This window comes from Pongo abelii, chromosome 4 (genome assembly GCF_028885655.2).
Source record: "Pongo abelii isolate AG06213 chromosome 4, NHGRI_mPonAbe1-v2.0_pri, whole genome shotgun sequence".
In the NCBI taxonomy this organism is placed as follows: Eukaryota; Metazoa; Chordata; class Mammalia; order Primates; family Hominidae; genus Pongo; species Pongo abelii.
In genome coordinates this window covers 181,850,630-181,873,122 of record NC_071989.2, presented here as the reverse complement: position 1 = coordinate 181,873,122, position 22,493 = coordinate 181,850,630, and the positions used below count along the sequence as shown (strand labels likewise).

Below are 22,493 nucleotides of genomic sequence, written 5' to 3'. Positions count from 1 at the left end.
ACCCCATCCCCAGACTGCTCCGCGCTCATCTCACCATTTGATGCAACAATGGTGCATCCCTTCCTTTTCTTCCAAATCTTCCCCTTTCTTCCAAATCCTTTCACTGTGTTCTCTGTAACTCTTGCTCAATGATCTGCTACTTGTTCATGTACCTCCTCTTCCAGCACTTTCCCTTTAGCTTAACTGAAACCCAGCTTCCCATCCCTTCTCACCAGGCTCTCTGAAGCAGAGAAGACTGCTTATTTTTACAGGCCAGATACCTCAGGCTTTGGCGACTGGGGTTAGTAACATCTTTGCTCCCCTTGTGCTGCCTCCTAACAATTTTCACCCAACCTTGTGAAAAGCTGACTCTAAAGAAGTGCAACTGCATGTCCTTAGGCAAATGAAGTGCAAGCTTGCTGATCACCAGCCTGATCCCTCCATGCTTTCCCAGGCACCACCCTTATTCACCAAAGGAGGCTCAAGGTTGCCCTTTTCTGACTCTTCCTCATCTACACAACATCAAAATGTTGGCATTCCTCAGGTTTGGTCGGATCTTTTCTTTAGTTTTCTCTCCTACCCCTTCCCTTAGTGCTGGGTTTCTCAACCTCAGCACTATTGAAATGTTGGGCTGCATAATTCTTCACTAGGGGAAAGTGAGGCTGTCCTGTGCAGCACAGGATGTTCAGCAGCATCCGTGTCCTCTATCCCTGGATGCCAGCAGCAACCGCAGCAAAGAACCACTGCCTTAGGTAATTTTATGTGTTCTCATGGCCTCAAATCTCTCTGCTTTAGCTAAGTTCCTGTTTGACAACTCTTGGGCATCTTATGGCCATCTCAGTCCTAATTAGTATGTACCAGTTGAATCTCTCTTCAAATTCATCCTGTCCCAAGTCAGGATCATCTTAGTAAATGGCCCAACCTAGAACTGGGAGCCATCTCTGATTCTTCCTACATCTAATCCATCAGTACAACCAATAAATTCGACCTGCCAAATTTGCTCTCAAATCTGTGTACCTCTCTTCACCTCAGACCAAACCACGGTGATCTCTCACTGGCATGCATGCAGTCACTTCCTGACAGGTGTTCCTGCTTCCATTCTCCCTGCCAAACAGTCTGTTCTCCACAGAGCAGCCAGAGTGACCATCCCATTTACACCACTCCTTCATTAAAAATCTTAAAGCATCTCCTATTCACTTAACATGAAACCCAAACTCCTTATTTAGCGTCAGCAGACACTGGATCTGGGCACTAGATGTGTAGCAATGAATTAACAAATCAGACAACCTCCATGTCCTCTTTAATGAGGAGAAGCAGATAGTAAACAAATCAAGAGCCAGAGAGGCCCAATCACTCCCCTCACAGCCCCTTCATTCACTTCCCAGTTTCCCCCATCCACTTGTTCCCACAAATAATACTTATTCAGTTATGACCTCGGAAGATTCCCCCTCACTCATCCTTCAGCCCCCTACTGCTGTCAATCACACAAGGACCTGCACAGCATAAAATCCCACCTGGCCTGGGACTTACATAAACTCTGAACCTACCAATCCCCATCTCACTATTAAGCCCAACATTACCCTGCTAGAACATTCCAAGCTACTTAAAAAAAGAAAGAAAAAAGGGACAGGGCCTTGCTATGTTGCCCAGGCTGGTCTCAAAACTCCTGAGCCCAAGCAATCCTTCTGCTTTAGCCTCCCAAGTAGCTGGGACTACAGGTGCGATACCCCTGTCCCCGGCTATCCCAAGCTCTTTACCCCTCAGTGCCTTTACATTTGCAGAAAGCCTTCCCTCCAATTCCCCTATGGCTGATTCCTCCTCAGACACAGGGTTTCACCATGTTGCCCAGGCTGGTCTCATACTCCTGGCCTCAAGCAATTCTCCTGCCTCAGCTTCCCAAAGTGCTGAGATTACAGGCATGAGCCACCAGACTTGGCTTCTATTTTGGATATAGTCTAGCTAATTAATGAATAAGAAATTACAGAAACAGAATATCATAAATGATGGTCAATAATACAAAGAAAAATCAGACATTATGTACCCCTTTTGGAAGTACTCAACACCACTTATGAAGGAGACTGGTCAAAAAATTGAAGCTAAATCTGATCAGCCTCTAGATATGGCTACCAATTCATAGAAAATACAGAAGAATGTGTTACCACCATAAGTGTGCAATTAACAAAGACCAGACTGCAACATTAAAGGGCAAACAACCCAGTTTTTCTATTAAAATTTCCAAGAAAAGAGAGAAAGATACGGAGAAGAAGCCTATACAGAGAAATTTGAGAGACATCCACCAACTGCTATGTGTGGTCTTTATGTGGACCTTGATTCCAGCAAGCTGTAAAATAATGAGACAATTACGGAAATTTAAATATGATAGGATATTTGATGATATAAAGGAATTAAGTTTTTTGTCCATAATGGTATTGTGGTTGTACTTTTAAAATTTAGAGACACATACTGAAATGTTTACAGATGAACTGATACGTCTGGGATTTGTTTCAGAATAATCTGGGGTGGAGAGGAAAAGTGTGGGGATAAACAAGATTGGCCATGAGTTGATCATTTTTGAAGGTGGGTGGTAAGCAAATGAAGGTTCATTATCCTAACCTTTCTACTTTTATAGAGAGAAAATAGTATGTTTAAAAAGCTCAAAACCTTTGGGAGGCCGAGGCAGGTGGATCACCTGAGGTCAGGAGCTCGAGACTAGCCTGACCATCATGGAGAAACCTCGTCTCTACTAAAACTACAAAATAAGCCAGGCGTGGTGGCACATGCCTGTAATCCCAGTTACTCGGGAGGCTGAGGCAAGAGAATCACTTGCAACTGGGAGGCAGAGGTTGCAGTGAGCTGAGATCGAGCCACTGTACTCTAGCCTGGACAACAAGAGTGAAACTCCGTCTCGGGGAAAAAAAACAAAACAAAACTCAAAACCAGAAAGTTTAAAAAGGAAATACATGTTAAAGTAAATAGCAGCCCTGAAACCAATCAGCCAAAGTGCTGTGATTACAGGCGTGAACCACCATGTGTGGCTACTTGGTTGGAAACCAAAGCGGTGCACCCAGGCCCCTGGGAAGTGATTATGTCCTGTGCTCAAACTAGCTCTAGAGCCAGGACCCAGAAAGGCCAGTGAGGGAGGTGAGGCTCAGCTCTGGATTTGCAAATTCCTAGACATATGAGGTGGAGTTTCTGTGGGCTGTGCAGGTCCCTGTGTGATGGACAGCAATGGGGGACTAAAGAATGAGTAAAGGGGAATCTTCTGAGGTCATAACTGAGTAGGTATTTGTGGAAATGAGTGGATGGGGGAATCTGTTTGGGAAGTGAATGAAGGGCAATGAGGGGAGTTATTGGGCCTCTCTGGCTCTTGATTTGTTTTATCTGCTTCTCCTCATTAAAGAGGACAGGGAGGTTGTCTACTTTGTTTATTCACTGCTACACTGTGCCACCATGCCCAGCTAATTTTGTATTTTTAGTAGTGTCCAGATCCAGTGCCTACTAATGCTAAATAAATATACGTTGAATGAATGAATTCTAATAAGGCTAAGTAAAATATTCTCTACACCAGCCCTATAAGGAAACTGTGCTTACAAATAACACAGTCCTTTGAATTAAAATAACTTATTTTGAAGATCAGTGATTGGCTGGGGGCAGTGGCTCACACCTGTAATCCCAGCACTTTGGGAGGCCAAGGTGGGTGGATCACTTGAGGTCAGAAGTTTGAGACCAGCCTGGCCAACAGTGAAACCCTGTCTTTACTAACAATACAAAAAATAGCCAGGCACGGTGGCGCACACCTGTAGTCCCACTTACTCAGGAGGCTGAGGTAGGAGAATCACTTGAACCTGGGAGGTGGAGGTTGCAGTGAGCTGAGATCTCACCACTGCACTCCAGCCTGGTCGACAGAGTGAGACTCTATCTCAAAAAAAAAAAAAAAAAGAAAAAAAAATCACTGATAATATTACTTTGATTTTTATTGTGCTTTACTGTAAATTTTCACACACAGCATCTTACTTAAAACTCACAAAACCACCCTACAACATAATCGTGCCAAGTATCCTTTTGCCTAAAAGAACCTAGGTCTCCTGATTCTTAGATAGTATTTATTTTCCTGTATCATGATGCCAGTAAGATTTACAGTTAGTCAAGTGCTAAGACACAGCATGTTTTCCAAGAAACAACTGTGTCTTCACAATACAACATTACATTTCTAATTTCATGTGAGCTTGGTGACTGAGTAAACAACATAATTCAACATTAAAAATTAACCTAAGACCAGAAATATAGTATAGTAACTTAACAAGATTGTATGTTTAAGAGACAAAAGTGATCTTGTGCCTTAAAGAGGGAACTAGATATAACATTCAGATTTTCCTCTGCTGAACTATTAACAGAAACTGGATTCTACTGGCAGAGAACCTAATTTATACAGAGCTCAAACAAGTTGAGCCTCACGGAATCAAACTTTAAACTAGAACAAACTGGCAACAGAAAAAACTGCAACAAACAGAAGGCAATTTAAAAGTCCATGAATGCATTTCAAAACATGACTTTGAAAGCCAAAGTCTCTTTGGGTGTGCCTTACTTGAAAAGGGGCATTTTCAAGAAAATGTACCAGTGCCAAACAGTGAAATTTCCTTTGAATTTCAATTTTGTTTTTTAATAGAATCTCACTCCTTTGTGGAATAAGGTATGTAAAATATTTGGGGTTTGAATTCCGTCCACATTTTTCACTCAGATATCATGCTAAATAGGATGTATGATCAGATTTCAAAGAAACAAAAGAAAAATGATTTCATAAAGTCAATACTATCCAGCTGATTTCCCCATAAAATGGCCTCCAGAAGCATTTAATGTTGGAACACTGTGTACCACCTTTATTAATACACCACTAACAGTGCTGATCCACTGTCAGTAGAGAAGTCACCAGAACTCGGGAACAAAGGAAAAAATGGACTAATGTCTAGACAGCAAGAGGCAAGGGCTCAAATCCAATTATTCATTTTATACTTGAAAGTGGAAATATGACTGGGCGTGGTGGCTCACGCCTGTAATCCTAGCACTTTGGATGGCTGAGATGAGAGGACTGCTTGAGCTCAGGAGTTCAAGACTAGCCTGGGCAACATAGCAGGACCTCGTCTACTAAAAATTTAAAAAATTAGCCAGGTGTGGTGGTGTATGCCTGTAGTCCCAGCTACTCAAGAGGCAGAGGCAGGAAGACTGCTTCAGCCCAGGAGTTTGAGGCTGCAGTGAACTATGGTAGCGCCACTGCACTCCAGCCTGGGTGACAGAGCAAGACTCTGTCCAGAAAGAAAAAAAAAAGTGGAAATACAAGACATGAGACTGGAAACGTTTTTGTTTTGTTTTGTTTTAAAGAGAATATCATGAAAATTAACCACATTTCAAAGACTATGGAGAACCAGGAAGTCACAAAATATTTTGGTCCTTTTTTGGTTTAAATCTCAAGTCATTCCTCTGTGCACTCAATCCCCCGACCCCCTTTTTTTTTCCCTACCGAGATGGAGAGTTGCTGTCCAGGCTGGGGTGCAATGGCACAATCTCGGCTCACTGCAACCTCTGCCTCCCAGGTTCAAGTGATTCTCCTGCCTCAGCCTCCTGAGTAGCTGGGATTACAGGTGCCCACCACCACATGGGGCTAATTTTGTATTATTAGTATAGATGGGGTTTCACCGTGTTGGCCAGGAGTTTCAAACTCCTGACCTTGTGATCCGCCTGCCTCGGCCTCTCAAAGTGCTGGGAATACAGGCGTAAGCCATCACGCCCGGCCCCCATTTTCCCTTTTATAAGGTACCACCACTGACCTTACTGCTCACATTGCAGAGATCTTCAAAGCAATAAAAACAAAGGCCTTTTCAATGACAGACCAATCCTTGACACCTGGATTGATACGGAGCTCCCTTATTGATTTCCATAGGCGATTCAGTAGGATAGGCTGATGGTCAATCATTGTACTAAAATAAGTAAGTTCTTGATGATACATGTATTTGCCCTCATTTACTCTTTTTTTTTTTTTAGATGGAGTCTCACTCTGATGTCTAGGCTGGATGCAGTGGAGCGATCTTCGCTCACTGCAACATCCACCTCCCGGGTTCAAGCAACTCTCCTGCCTCAGCCTCCCAAGTAGCTGGGACTACAGGCGCGCACCACCATGCACAGTTAATTAAAAAAAATTTTTTTTTTTTAGCATTAATGGGGTTTCACCATGTTGGCTAGGTTGGCCTTGAACTCCTAACCTCAGGTGATCTTCCCGCCTTGGCCTCCCAGAGTGCTGGGATTACAGGCGTGAGCCACCACACCAAGGCTTTATATATTCTTTACAGCCAAACACAGTGATAAGAAATCCCTCCACATGCAACCTGTGTTCCACTCTGGAGGCTAAGTTATCACCTGAACAAGCTTCTTTTAACACTCTAACAAAAAAAAAAAAAAAAAAAAGACTAAATTTTAAAGTTTCATCAGCTGGGCCTTAGAGTTTAAACAGTCAAACAACATCATTTATCACAACTTTTTTTTTTTTTTGAGACAGGGTCTCACTCTGCCCGCCAGGCTGGAATGCACTGGTGCAATGACAGCTCACTGTAGCCTGGACTTCCCCGGGCTCAGGTGATCCTCCCACCTCCACCTTCCCAGTAGCTGGGACTACAGGCATGTGCCACCACACTCGGATAATTTTTTGTAGAAAAAGGGTTTCAACATGTTGCTCAGGCTGGTCTTGAACTCCCAGGCTCAAGTGATCTGCCCGCCTCAGCTTCCCAAAGTGGTGGGATTACAGGCGTGAGCCACCATGCCCGGCCTAGAACTTTTTTTTTTTTTGAGACGGAGTCTCGCTCTGTCGCCCAGGCTGGAGTGCAGTGGCGCAATCTTGGCTCACTGCAAGCTCTGCCTCCCGGGTTCACGCCACTCTCCTGCCTCAACCTCCCAAGTAGCTGGGACTACAGGCGCCCACCACCACGCTCGGCTAAATTTTTTTTTGTATTTTTAGTAGAGACGGGGTTTCACTGTGTTAGCCAGGATGGTCTCCATCTTCTGACCTCATGATCCGCCCACCTCGGCCTCCCAAAGTGCTGGGATTACAGACGTGAGCCACCGTCTCCTTCTTGTCCCCCAGGCTGGAGGGCAATGGCGTGATCTCGGCTCACTGCAACCTCCACCTCCAGGGTTCAAGCGATTCTGCTGCCTCAGCCTCCCAAGTAGCTGGGAATATAGGTGCCTGCCACCACGCCTGGCTAATTTTTTCTATTTTTAGTAGAGACTGGGTTTCACCATGTTGGCCAGGCTGGTCTCGAACTCCTGACCTCAGGTGATCTGCCTGCCTTGGCCTCCCAAAGTGCTGGGATTACAGGCATGAGCCACCGCACCTTGCCCCTGACCTTTAGTCTTTCACTTCCAATTTTGTGGAATGATATTTTAGGAGTAACAGATTTTTAAAGAAGAAGAAGAAAAAAAAAAGACTGAATTTCCTTGCTTACTTTGCATATACAGACTGGATTTTTTTTTTAAACAGCCATTTCCCCAAAGGAATGTGTCTTGCATATTACTGACATTTGGTATATTTCATTCATTGGAATAGTTCTTATTTTCTACGTGTTTCAAAAACCTGTGGGAAATACAGGACTTGATAACATTTTGAAGGCAGGAAAAACCCAAATTGTTTCTTCTTTGAGAGTCATGACTACCTTCTGGTGTGGAGAATTTGTCATTGGAAAATTTGACAATTTTGATTCTCACTGGTATGTTTAAAAACTGAATTAAACGAATAGAATTTTTCTTTTGATATAGGATCACAAAACAATTCTAAAACCTACTGTTTTTACCACTGAAATTTAAATTGCGATATAGGTTTTAAATGTCCAGAATGCAACTGATAGGCTTTTCTTGAACTGTTAGTTTATTTGAAATAGAGTTTTTTCATGTTTAATTTGTATTTGGAAAAAAAAAAAAAAAAAAAAAGAAAAAATTCCCCCAAACCCAGATAACCAGAGCAAAACTGTTGTGCCTTCTATTTCTCTTTGATTTTAGTCTTGGCAATTGTTTAAAGAAAAGTAATTTTTAAAAAATCTGGATTTGTTTTATTAGGTTCAGAGTACGTGGGGAATTGTAGAATCCCTCTTTCATCACCTTGTATGTCTTCTGTTAACATATGTGTTATGCCTTATTCTAAAATTGAGTCTCAAATTGGAATGCCTTTGAAGACAGATGCTTCTATAAAGGTTCTTTGACCTAAACAGTTCAGCATTTGTATTTTTACTCTGATATCTAATCAGATTCCTAATCATAGCCCATAAGAAGGAATGTGACTTTATTCATGTATGTATGTTTTTTTTTTTTTTTGAGGCGGAGTCTCGCTCTGTCGCCCAGGCTGGAGTGCAGTGGCGCAATCTCGGCTCACTGCAACCTCTGCCTCCAGGGTTCAAGTGATTCTCCTGCCTCAGCCTCCCAAGCAGCTGGGACTACAGGTGTGTGCCACCACGCCCAGCTAATTTTTTTTTGTATTTTTAATAGAGAATGGGTTTCACCATGTTGGCCAGGCTGGTCTCAATATCCTGACCTGGTGATCTGCCCACTTTGGCCTCCCAAAGTGCTGGGATTACAGGCGTGAGCCACTGATCCTGGCCGGAATGTGACTTTAATACTGGACTTTACTGATGTGCTTGTGTCCACATTTTCTCTTTAAATCACAGCTATTTTAAATCACAGCTATATGGTAAATTTTCTATTTTGTTATGGTCCTCTTTTATTAATGGGCACGCCGTGGGTGTTTCTTGGAAATGGCCAATTTTTATTAAAATGTTTCTGGAAAAAACAGTCATGGTCTTTCATCTATAGGATGGGTCAGAACTGTTGCTTCCTACCTCACATGGGCACTAAACAACACTTCTGTGAACACCAACACTTTCCATGTCTCTGAAGTCTCAGGAAGCTAGAAAGCTCTCTTCAAAAAAAGAGAATCACTGGTTCTAAACTTTAGAAAGAAATCCTGGCTGGGTGTAGTGACTCATGCCTGTAATCCTAGCACTTTGGAAGGCTAAGATGGAAGGATCACTGAGGCCAGGAGTTCAAGACCAGCCTGGGTAACACAGTAAGACTCCATCTCTACAAAAATAAAAAAGCTGGCTGAGCATGGTGGTGCATGACTATAGTCCCAACTACTTGGGAGACAGAGGCAGGAGGATCGCTTGAGCCTAAGAGTTTGAGGCTGCAGTGAGCTATGATTGAGCCATTCCAGCCTGGGTGACAGAGCAAGACCTTGTCTCAAAAACCTAAATTGAAAGAAATCCTTAGGATTATTTTTATGGTATGTGATCAATACATATATTTTGATACAGCTTACAATGAATTGTTAAAAAATTATCCTTAGTCTACTTGGTTATAATTCTAGCTCAATTTCTGTCCATCAGATAAACAAAAGTCACAGTAAAGAATGGCTTTATTAGCTCCATTAGTGAGATATTTCAGTGAAATAAGTAGATCTAAATACTTCGCAATAGTATACCGGGCACAGTGGCTCACGCCTGTAATCCCAGCACTTTGGGAGGCTAAGGCAGGCGGATCACTTGAAGTCAGGAGTTTGAGACCAGCCTGGCCAACATGGCAAAACCCTGTCTCCACTAAAAATACAAAAATTAGCCATGCATAGCAGCGTGTGCCTGTAACCCCAGCCATTTAGGTAGCTGAGGCATGAGACTCGCTTGAACCCAGGAGGCCGAGGTTACAGTGAGCTGAGATCACGCCACTGCACTGCAGCCTGGGCGACAGAGTGGGACCTTGTCTCAAAGATAAATAAACAAGTAAATACTTCACCATAGTAAAATATAAAGTAGTATAATCATAATTTCCAGCTACTTATAAGCTTTAACATTTGTGCCAATTAAACTGCAGTTGTATTCCCAGAAGAATAGAGTATCTGTACAACTCTACATAAATATACTGAGCATATGAAAAGTGTGATATTTTCAATTTTAGGACACTATTTCTAGATATTACATGAGGGATGAGCTCCAATAAAACAAATGTGTAAATCGCACACATTACAAATACCAAGAATAATTACTTAAGAAAAAATTACTTACAAGAGATAGCAGCAAACTGAACAGGTCACCAACATGGTAATGATAACTCTAAAAAAAAAAAAAAAATGCAAATGTCATTAAATAACTAGCAAACTATGCAAACATCACAGAATGGTTTAAGTCCCCTGTCCAGATTATCAAACTGGCATGGATTGCACACCAAGAAATTGGATCTGTATTTGCTCAAATATCCAGCAAACTGCAGTGTGCCCAGGGTGCACCTGGGAAAAGTTTATGTAATTAAACATTTGTATTTAAAGAGATATGTGCTGATGCCACAGTGTAGCTGTCCAATCCAAATTTATCTGAAACTGAACAGGAAAGGCCGCAGTGACAATTAGTTTTGACACCTAAGTAATTACCCTATCTGGTAGTATTCTCGGTAATGAAATTAACACTGTACTTCTAAAAATATGACTCTCCAGCGATGAGCTCTCCCCATCTCCATTCACATCTGAAAAAGTTACACTTTGATCTCTCGTCAGCAGAATTTCAACATTTCTAAACCTCAGTTCATGCTATTCTCTTCCCATCTCTTTTCTAAAAGCTCCCCTTCTGAATCTCCTACTCCTCAGGAGAAGCTCTGCCATTTTCACCCATTCGACCCACCCTCAAATCCATCATCTTTTGCTCATGCCTCCTCTGCACCTCCACAGTCACCAAATACTGTGGATTTATACTTTAAAGCATCTCTCCCCATGTGTATTTCCTCCTTCCCATTCCCACTGTCAGCAACAAAATTCACCCGGTTCTCCTGGCTTAATTGCTGGCAGATTCAAACTTTCCTCCTCCTCCTTCATTCTATAAAGAATCACCAGGATTCTCTACTTAGGACCTTTTGATGTCCCCCCTCCATCATCCATCATTTGGTTTCCAAGAGGCATGTCCACGCCCTAAGAAGAGCAAGACCATTTCCTAGCACTTGGGAACCAAATATTATAACTCCTGTTTTTTTAAGAGACAGGGTCTCTGTCGCCCAGGCTAGAGTGCAGTGGCATGATCATAGCTCCCTGTAACCTCCAACTCCTGGGCTCAACTGATCCTTCCGCCTCAGCTTCCTGAGTAGCTAGGACTACTGGTGTACACAACCAGGCCTGGCTAATATTTTTAATTTTTTTTGGAGAGATGGGGTCGGGGGGGTCTCAATATGTTGACCAGGTTGTACTTGAACTCCTGGCCTCAAGTGATCCTCCTGCCTCAGCCTCCCAAAGTGTTGGGATTACTGGTGTGAGCCACCACACCTGGCCCAGAACTCTTATTTTTCTTTATTTTTAACTCATCCTTTAGAAGTTCTGTGTGTCTTTTTTTTTTTTTTTTGAGACAGAGTCTCACTCTGTCATCCAGGCTGGAGTGCAGTGGCACAATCTTGGCTCATTGCAAACTCCGTCTCTCAGGTTCAAGTGATTCTCCTGCCTCAGCCCAAGTAGCTGAGATTACGGGCATGCACCACCATGCCCAGCTAATTTTTGTATTTTTAGTAGAGATGGGGTTTTGCCATGTTGTCCAGGCTGTTCTCAAACTCCTGGCCTCAAGTAATCCACCTACCTATGCTTCCCAAAGTGCTGGGATTACAGGCATGAGCCACTGTGTGTGTATTTTCTTTGGTTAATATATTGGCACATTCATTTACTCATTCAACAGATTTTCACTCACTGAATGTCCAGTATATGTATTAGGCTCTGAGGAGAGAACAGGAAACAAAACAGATAAAAACCACTGCCTTGTGGCCGGGCGCGGTGGCTCACGCCTGTGATCCCAGCACTTTGGGAGGCCGAGGCAGGCGGATCAAGAGGTCAGGAGTTCGAGACCAGCCTGACCAATATGATGAAACCCCATCTCTACTAAAAATACAAAAAAATTAGCTGGGCATGGTGGTGCTCGCCTGTAATCCCAGCTGCTCAGGAGGCTGAGGCAGGAGAAATCACTTGAACTCGGGAGGCGGACGTTGCAGTGAGCCGAGATTGCGCCATTGCACTCCAGCATGGGCGACAGAGCGAGACTCCATCTCAAAAAAAAAAAAACAAAAAAAACCACTGCCTCATGAAGCTTATGTGCTACTGACATAGATAGACAACAAACAAGATGAACACACAACAAACAACAGTTATCTACCTACATATGCCAGATGGTCAGTAAGTACTGATGAAGGAAAATAAGCTAGGAAAGGGAGACGGGGTCTACCAGGGGTTGGAGATTGTGGTTGCAATTTTAGAGGATGGTCAGGAAAAGCGCTGCTGAGGAGGTGGCGTCTCAGTGCAGACCTGAACAAGGTGACGGAGCATTCCAGGCAGAAGTAATGTCAAAGGCAGGGGGTGAGAGGGTACCTGGAGTTCAAAGAGGAAGGGGTCTGTGTGGCTGAAGCAGAGCAAGGAGCCTGGGGAAAGGTGAGGTCAAAGAGGTGCCATGTGGCCTCTGAAAGGACTTTCACTCTTAAAAGGCTTTGACTCCGAGTGAAAAGGGAAGTTATGGCCGGGTGCAGTGGCTCACACCTGCAATCCCAGTACTTTGGGAGGCTGAGGCGGGCGGATCACGAGGTCAGGAGATCGAGACCATCCTGGCTGACACGGTGAAACCCTATCTCTACCAAAAATACAAAAAAATTAGCCGGGCGTGGTGGCGGGTGCCTGTAGTCCCAGCTACTCGGGAGGCTGAGGCAGGAGAATGGCGTGAACCCTGGAGGCGGAGCTTGCAGTGAGCAGAGATCCCGCCACTGCACTCCAGCCTGGGCGACAGAGCGAGACTCTGTCTCAAAAAAAATAAAAAAGAAAGAAAGAAAAGAGAGAGAGAGGGAGAGAAAGAAAGAAAGAAAAGGGCAGTTATTTGGAGGGATTTGAGGAGAGGACTGACAAAATCTGATTCCAATTCTAAGGGATCTCTGCTGGGATGAAAGAGACTGGGGGAAGCAGGGCAAAAAGAAAGCAGAGAAAGCAGTTGAGAGGAATTATATAATCCAAGTGGATCAGGCTGGCAGCAGTGCAGGTAGTAAGAGTTGGTCAGTTCCTTGAAACACATAATTTATACATTACACTTATAAAATATAAATAAATATGTATGGGGGATTGTGCTAAAGAAATTTTGACAGTTGCACAATAAAAATGTTTGAAGACCTACAGAATCAAGTCCCCTGCTTCATTTGTAACTGACTCCCTCCACCCATCCTTCTCACCTCCCCCTACATGCAAACATCAGTCCTTCATTCCTGAAGGCAGGTGCCTTCACTGTCCCCCAAAACACATTATATCTAGGATTCTCAGTTCCAAGCCTTTACTCATCTTCCCCCAGTCCGTGCTCCACTGTGGAATCTCTTCCCTGTCTTCTCTCTTCTCCAAAAGACCATCTCATAGAACTGAAAGAGCTGAGGCTCCTTTGTATTACCTGCTTAGTATTAATAGTTTCATATAAAAGCTCCCTCATTAACGTATCAGCTCCTAATGTGCTTGGTCTTACGAGCTGCATGCTGAGTGGTGAAATGCCACAATAACTGCAATTTACTTTCAAATGGTCCAGCAAAATTATATATACACACACTCATAGACAAAGCAAATATGAATACGTTAAAAAATGACTGAGTCTTGGAGGTAATATATGGCACTTATTGTACTACTCTTCCTACTTTTCTACATGTTTGAAATTGCTCATGAAAAAAGGGGAGTTAGCTGGACGCAGTGGCATGCCTATAGTCCCAGCTACTCAGGAGGCTGAGGCAGGAGGATCACTAGAGACCAGGATATCAAGGCTGCAGTGAGATATGAGCACGCTACTGCCCTCGAGGCCTTGGCAACACAGGGAGACTCTTTAAAACAAAACAAAACAAAAAAACAGGCATGGTGGCTCAAGCCTGTAATCTTAGCACTTTGGGAGGCTGAGGCCAGGTATTTAAGACCAACCTGGCCAACAGAGCGAGATCCTATCTGTATTTTTTTAACTTTTTTTTTTTTTTAATTTTTGAGACAGAGTCTCGCTGTGGCCCAGGCTGGAGTGCAGTGGCGCAATCTCAACTCACTGCAACCTCCGCCTCCTGGGCTCAAGCAATTCTCCTGCCTCAGCCTCCAGAGTAGCTGGGATTACAGGCGCACACCACCACACCTGGCTAATTTTTGTATTTTTAGTAGAGACGAGGTTTCACCATGTTGGCCAGGCTGGTCTTGAACTCCTGACCAAGTGATCCATACACCTCAGCCTTCCAAAGTGCTGGGATTACAGGCATGAGCCACCACGCCCGGCTAGCCCATCTCTATTATTTATAAATAAAATAATCAAAAAATAAAAATAAAATTAAAACAAACCACAAAAAAAGAAAAGTGGAGCTGACTGAACTAGCAAACTCATCTCTGCGCTCTTTCCTTTTCTCCTCCCCCACATCTACAGGTTAGGAAGCCACTGTGAGAAAATGGAAGCTTTAGAGAATCTATGGATTCCTTTAGAGTAAAGAGGGAAATCATGAGAAACTAGAATGGTCAGGAATCAGGAAAGCTGATTCCGGGCACAGACCTGATTTTAGCTGGCCCTTTTCAGTTGCAAAAATAAAGAGCCAGGGGCTTTATTTAGGTCATTCATAAATTCTGAAGAGTTTTTTCCAAGTGATCGTAGGCTATTTTTTTTTTTAATAAAAGAAAAGATTCATAAGTTTTTCCTGGCTGAGCACAGTGCTCACATCTGTAATCCTAGCACTTTGGTTGGCTGAGGTGGGAGGACTGCTTGAAGTCCGAAGTTCAAGACCAGCCTAGGCAATAAAATGAGACCCAGTATCTACAACATTTTTTTTAATTGGTTGGGCATGGTGGTGCATGCCTGTTGTCCCAGCTATGCTGGAGGCTGAGGCAGAAGGATTGTGTGAGCCCAGGTTGAGGCTGCAGCGGGCTATGACTGACCGTGCCACTGCACTCCAGCCTGGGCAACAGAGTAAGACCCTGTTTTAAAAAATAAATTTAAAAAAATCTTCAACTGGGCATGGTGCCCAACTCCTGTCATCTCAGCACTTTGGGAGGCCAAGGTGGGTGGATCGCCTGAGGTCAGGAGTTTCAGACTAGCCTGGCCAACATGGCAAAACCCCATCTCTACTAAAAAATACAAAAATGAGCTGGGCCTGGTGGCGCATGGCTGTAATCCCAGCTACTCGGAAGGCTGAGGCAGGAGAATTGCTTGAACCCGGGAGGCAGAGGCTGTAGTGAGCCAAGATCATGCCATTGCACTCCAGCCTGGGTGACAGAGCAAGACTAGGTCTCAAAAAAAAAAAAAAAAAAAAAAAAAATCTTCAGTAAGGAGATAAATAAAGGAACCCTGTGAGGAGGAAAGAAGGGAGAGAAACAGAGATGTATTCGATGTTAATTTATCTTCCCCAAGAGACCCCTGCACACCAGAATGCTGAAAGTTGGGTAATTAGGAGGTTATAGGACCTGATGAGGCAGGGAAAAGAAAGGGCACAAGAGAATTTTTTTTTTTAAGGGATGGGGTCTCACTCTGTTGCCTAGGCTAGAATGCACTGGCATGATCATAGCTCACTGCAGCCTCAACATCCTGGGCTCAAACAATCCACCCACCTGACCTCCTGAGAAGCTGGGACCACAGGTCTACATCACCATGCCTAGATAATTTTTTAAAAATTGTTTTTGTAGAGACCAGGTCTCGCTTTATTGCCCAGGCTTGGTCTCTATTTCCTGGCTTCAAGTGATCCTCCCACCTCAGCCTCCCAAAGTGCCGGTGTGAGCCACCATGTCAGGCCCATTTCTATTTTTTTTTAAGATATTTTTGATCATTTAAATCAGAAATGCTCCCCTGTATTAAAAATTCACCACAAGCTAGGGGCACTGCTCGAGCCTGTTATCCCAACATGTTGGGAGGCCGAGATGAGAGGATCGCTTGAGGCCAAAAGTCCGGGAACAGCCTGGCCAACATGGTGAAACCCTGCCTCTACTAAAAATACAAAAATTAGTCAAGCATGGTGACGTGCGCCTGTACTCCCAGCTACTCGGGAGGTTGAGGTACGAGAAGCGCTTGAACCTGGGAGGTGGAGGTTTCAGTGAGCCGAGACTGCGCCACCACACTCCAGACTGGGCAACAGAGGAAGACTCTGTCTCAAAAAAAAAAACCCCAATTCACCTTAGTGTGAAGCACTTCAGCTCCTTCATGTATCCTGAAAAATTTGATTTACAGTATTTTCAAGAGGTAAAGGGGAACTAGTACTAACTCGGCTTTAATACTCCCTTTTTTAAAAATCCCCACAGAAAAGCCTATTTCCATTTTAAAAAGAGGAAATGGGAACATGGAAAAGTTAATTAAATTGTGCACTAGTATTTCCTTTTTTAAAAAATCCCTACAGAAAAGCATGTTTCCATTTTAAAATGAGGAAATGGGAACATGGAAAAGTTAACTAAATCGTCAAGGTCACAGGGATCGTCTGCTTAGGTGCAGTGTTTCTCAAAATGTATTATAGCAACTCTTCCTAGGAGAGACACTGTTTCAAGACCTGCTCAATCCAGCCAAGAGCAGGAAAAGCAAGGACTGCAGCAGAGGCTGTGAACTGGACCCAGATAATACAGGCACTTGACAATTGCCACATAATGACCTTTCAGTCAATGAATGCATAAACGACAGGTGGTCCCCTAAGATTATAATGGTGCTGAAACATTCCTATCACCTAATGACATCTTGATGATCCTGAACCTGTGTAGGCCTAAAATAATATGTTTGTGTTTTAGTTTTTAACAAAAAAAAAAGTTTAAAAAGTTAAAAAAAAATTTAAATGGAAAAAAACTTATAAGATAGGATATAAAGAAAGAAAATAGATTAGGTCCGAGGTGGCTTATGCCTGTAATCCTAGCACTTTGGGAGGCCAAGGTGGGAGGACTGCTTGAGGTCAAGAGTTGGAGACCAGCCTTGGCAACAGAGAGACCCTGTCTCAAAACAACAACAACAACAACAACAACAACAAATTAGCTGGGTGTAGTGGTGCACGCCTATAGTCCTAGCTAGTGGGGAGGTTGAGGTGGACGGATCCCTTGAGCCTTGGAGTTCAAGGCTGCAGTGAGCTATGATGGAGCCACTGCACTCCAGCCTGGGTGACAAAGTGAGACTCTCTGACTCTTAAAAAAAAAAATTATACAGCTGTACAATGTGTCTGTGTGTGTTTTGATTTGTTTTCAAAAGTTTACTCTTACATGTACAATGTACAATAGGCTCCAAGACAACACTTCATTCTAAGTATAGGTGGCAAAAGATGTTATAGCAGGGGGCCAGGTGTGGCAGCTCACACATGTAATCTCAGCACTTTGGGAGGCAGAGGCGGACGATCACCTGAGGTCAGGAGTTCAAGACCAGCCTGTCCAACATGGTAAAACCCCTTCTCTACTAAAAATACAAAAATTAGCCAGGCATGGTGGTGGGCACCTGTAATCCCAGCTACTCAGGAGGCTGAGGCAGGAGAATTGCTTGAATCCAGCAGGTGGAGGTTGCAGTGAGCCAAGATGGCACCACTGCACTCCAGCCTGGACAAGAGTGAGAGTCCATCTCAAAAAAAAAAAAAAAAAAAAAAAAAAGATGTTATAGCAAGGAATCCAGATATTTAAATACAAATGGAATCAAGGGTCACCATCGATCACCTCAGGCACATGGAACAGCTTATTTTTTGCCGGATTTCTTAATTCCACCTATGACCAGGGGCCCCTTCCCCATGGCCTTCACTTTCGGCTCCTCCAGTTTCTTCCGCTCCTCTTTTTGTTTAAAAGATGTACCTTCCAGCTGGGCGTGGTGGCTCACGCCTGCAATTCTAGCACTTTGGGAGGCCGAGATGGGGGGATCATGAGGTCCAGAGATCGAGACCATCCTGGCCAACATGGTGAAACCCCGTCTCTACTAAAAATACAAAAATTAGCTGGGCATGGTGGTGCGCGCCTGTAACCCCAGCTACTCGGGAGGCTGAGGCAGGAGAATTGCTTGAACCCAAGAGGTGGAGGTTGCAGCGAGCCAGTATCACGCCACTGCACTCCAGCCTGGCGACAGAGTGAGACTCTGTCTTAAAAAAAAAAAAAAACCAACCTTATCTTCCTCATCCATCTCCTTGGCCTGCTTCTTGGGCTGTTTCAGGGGCTTCTTCCTGCCATCTATGAAAATGGACATGGTGCCTGCAGCCTCTTCCCCAGACTCTGCCACTGGACTTGTTTCATTTTTGAAGAGACGGGGTCTCACTGTTGCCCAGGCTGGACTACGGTGGTGTGATCACAGCTTACTGCACCCTGGAACTCCTGGTCTCAAACACTCCCCCTCACTCAGCCTCCCCAGTAGCTAGGACCACAGGTGTGCACCACCATACTCAACTAATTAAAACAAATTTTTTTCAGAGATAAGGTCTCACTATGTTGCCCAGTCTGGTCTCAAGCAATCCTCTTGTCCGGCTTCCCAAAGTGCTGCATATTATGGGTGTGAGCCATCGTGCCCAGCCTTGCCTGTGTTTTAAGCCAAGTGTTAGTACAAAAGAGTCAAAAAGTTAAAGAGAATTCAAAAGTCTAAGTAAAAAAGTTACAGGAAGCTAAGGTTATTTTTGAAGAAAGAAGAATATTTTTTCAGAAATTTCACGTAGCCTAAGTATACAGTGTTTCTAAAGTCTACCATAGTATACAGCAGTGTCTTGGTTCTTCACATTCACTCACCAGTCACTGACTCACTCACAGCAATTTCCAGTCCTGCAAGCTCCATTCATGGTAAGCGCCCTATACAGGTGGACCATTTTAAATCTTTGATATGTATTCTTACTGTACCTTTTCTATGTTTAGATACACAAATACCATTGTGTTACATTTGTCTATACAGTATTTAAGGACAGTAACATGCTGTACAGGTGTGTAGCCTACCCAGAGGCAACAGGTTCTACCATATAGCCTAGGTGCGTAGTAGGCTGTACCATCTGTTTAAGTAAACTCTTTGATGTTCACACAAAAGCCCTACTAACACATTTCTCAAACGTATCCCTTTTGTTAAGTGACACATGTCTATATATCACTAGCTGGTCAAATACCTGAATCATGACACTCACTAGGGCTAAGTGGAAACAGGATGGGTTTCATTACCCTGGATAATGGCAATGACATCCCAAGGAAGGGGAGAGAATGGTCTTTAAGAAAGGAATTGTCAGTGCTATTAGTACATTAATAAATGCTTTTCTGAGCACGAAGGCCATAAAGGCAGACAGTAGGGTAATGAAACAGTTGAAGATATAAACACAACAAAGCAGCACTTTGCTGTTCTCTAACTCCAGTAGGAAAAACAAGTCTAATTAACTTTGGTTAATACAATTGCTTTAATAATGCCAGAATTCTGACTCTGTCCATCAACCTCTATAGGTAGGAGAGATGACCCCATATAACTGGTGTTACCAGGGAGGAGGAACTTGATACTTAAAAATGATAAAAATTCATCTACCATGTATCTTTAAAAAAAAAATTTTTTTAGACTAATAAAGCAAATGTATTCCAGGGAGCAAAAGGGGTTCACGTCACAAAATATTAGGGAAGTAATAAAAATCTTTTTCTTTCTTTTTCTTTTCTGAGACGGAGTCTCACTCTGTCGCCCAGGCCGGAGTGCAGTGGTGCAATCTCTGCTCACTGCAAGCTCCGCCTCCCGGGTTCACGCTATTCTCCTGCCTCAGCCTCCCGAGTAGCTGGGATTACAGGCGTCCGCCACCACGCCCGGCTAATTTTTTGTATTTTTAGTAGAGACGGGGTTTCACCGTGTTAGCCAGGATGGTCTCGATCTCCTAACCTCGTGATCCGCCTGCCTCGGCCTCCCAAAGTGCTGGGATTACAGGCGTGAGCCACTGCACCCGGCCAAAAATCTTTTTCTTTTAATAGAGACAATAGAACTATCCACCCAACAGGTATTTATTGGGTGCCTCCTGTGCATACAAAGTACTATGAAAACCAGGGACTATGAAGCCACCAATTAGGTTCAAGGAATAAAGCAAGAGATGGTTGTTTCTGACAAACTGACTTCAGTCGAAGTTTCACCTCTCATCATCTTGAACTGAGAAAAAAATGACTGAAAAGCAAAAGAGGAACCAGGAAGAGGGTGTTCCAAGGCTCCTTTGAAGATTAAGCCTCTATTTTATACTACAGTTAAAAAGTTTAATTCCAAAATAGACAAAGCTCTATCCAACAAAGAAGTCTGGAAAAAAAAATTCTTTCTTAGCCAATCATTCTAAGCACTTCTTACACTCACATACAAGAGCCGGAGCGCCCTCCAAAAGGCATGACGCAGGGGTTTCTCAACAATACCTCCTGCTCTTTGGCAATTAATCTCGCTTTAGATCAGGCCCCAACCGCCTCCTGGCGCCCACTAGATGCAAGGCCTGGGCTCAATGTTGTCGAACGAGCTTGTTCTGTACGCAACCGCGACAGCATGGGAGGCAGAGAAACCAATTTGTTTTATTTATTTGATCCTTAAGTTCAGGCAAACGAGGCCTCATGTGGGTGGAAGGCAGGACTAAAGGGGGACCGTCGACTAGGGACAAACCCCAGTTTCTCCCAGATTCGGCCTGCTCATTTCCGACTGCACCTCCCCACACAGGACTATGATGAGAAAAAAATTCCCCTGAAACTCGTTTCCAAGGGGGGGTCCACCAAAGGTTACCCTCCACTCGCTCAGGCCAGAGGACACTGAAGCTGCTGTGAAAAGGAACACAAGGAGTTCCGCCGGGTCGGGGGCCTGACTCTGCAGCGCGGGCGGCGCCCATGCAACGTTCTCTGACCCGTGTTGGGGTCGTGCCTTTCCCCGCCCCGGCCTGCTGGCTCCTCACCGCCCGTTCCTCCCAAGGCGGGCCTCGCGCACTTACCCCCGGTTAGGACCCTTAGGGATGAACCAAGGCACCAAGAAGCCCACGAAGCCCCAGAACACGCTCATCACAATGAGAGGCACAGTGAGGCCGTGATACGCCATGGTCGCCGCCTGAGCGCCAGCCCCTACCCCGTCGCCTCACTCGGATCCCACCAGGAAGTGTCAATAGCTGACCGCGTGACCAGCGTATGCAAGCCCCGCCTCCCGCGCCCTCACGTGACCCGCGCGCCGGCCTCCGCCCCTCGGGGAGCCCAGAGGCAGAGCCCCGCCTTCGCCTGGCTGTCTCCTGGCTGCAGCTCCTCGGAGGCATGTCGCTCACCCCAGAGCTAGGGATTCGGTCACCAGGGGCTCAGCAAAGTGTTCTGATGAGAACTTGGCCCTTTTAGACAAAGAGTGTAGTTACCTACAGCCTCATCTACTTATGCAACAGACATAGAGAACTTAACAATAGTTGTCTATTACTATTCTGAATTCCCGTGTACCTGGCACTGGGCCATGATCTTTAAGTTCATGAGCCCCAGGCCGGATGCAGTGGCTCACGCCTGTAATCCCAACACTTTGGGAGGCTGAGGCAGGAGGATCACTTGAGGTCAGGAGTTCGAGACCAGCCTGGCCAACATGGTGTAACCCTGTCTCTACTAAAAATACAAAAATTAGCCGGGTGTGGTGGCGCGTGCCTGTGGTCCCAGCTACTCAGTAGGCTGAGGCAGGAGAATCGCTTGAACTCGGAGGTGGAGGTTGCAGTGAGCCGAGATCACGCCACTGCACTCCAACCTGGGCGACAGAGCAAGACTCTGTCTCAACAGAAAAAAAAAAGTGCATGAGCCCGTGTTGAACTCCTCACTTCAGCCTATGAGGTAATTGTAATTATTATCCCCACTTTGCAGTTGAAGAAACTGAGGCCCAGGGAAGAGGCTAAGGATCTTGCCCAAAGTCACATAGTAAGTGGCAGGGCCAGGATTCAACCCCTGATTATGATTTTCAAGGCCAGAGCTCTTAACTGGTGCACCACTATTTATCTTGTGTGCTGTGCCAGGCTCTGGAGTTACAGAAGTCAATCAGGCACCCCTGAGGGAGTTCACATTCTGGGGAGCAGATGACCTTGCAAACAGGTGACTCATTGCAGTGTGAAAGTAAGCGGACGACCCTGCAAGGCTTTCTACCCAACTAGTCCTCGCTGAGCCTTGAAAGACAAGTAGAAATTAGCCAGAATAGTAAGAAGAAAAACAGGCCAGGCATGGTGGCTCACACCTGTAATCCCAGCACTTTGGGAGGCCAAGGTGGGCAGATCACCTGAGGTCAGTAGTTCAAGACTAGCCTGGGCAACATGGTGAAATCCCATCTCTACTAAAAATACAAAAATTGGCCAGGTATGCACCTGTAGTCCCAGCCACTCAGGAGGCTGAGAAACAAGAATCGCTTGAACCCCTGGGAGACAGAGGTTATAGTGAGCTGAGATCGCACCGCTGCACTCCAGCCTTGGCGACAGAGTGAGACTCTGCCTCAAAAAAGAAAAAGAAAAAGAAAAAGAAATAGAAAAAAAAAAAGGTAAAACAGTTTTGTTTGTTTGTTTGTTTTTTGAGACAGGGCCCTGCTCTG

The 22,493-nt window shown here is 44.5% G+C and overlaps 1 protein-coding gene across 1 annotated transcript in view; it reads right to left on the bottom strand.

Annotated features, from left to right (window-relative positions):
* The window catches only part of ATP6V0E1 (ATPase H+ transporting V0 subunit e1), a 50,061-nt gene extending 29,025 nt beyond the window's left edge, over positions 1-21,036 (bottom strand). The window contains 2 exon segments of the mRNA NM_001132177.2: positions 10,071-10,118; positions 20,893-21,036. Coding sequence (NP_001125649.1) covers positions 10,071-10,118; positions 20,893-20,996 — 152 coding nt within the window. The 5' untranslated portion in view covers positions 20,997-21,036.
* Positions 21,037-22,493: the final 1,457 nt, after the last annotated feature.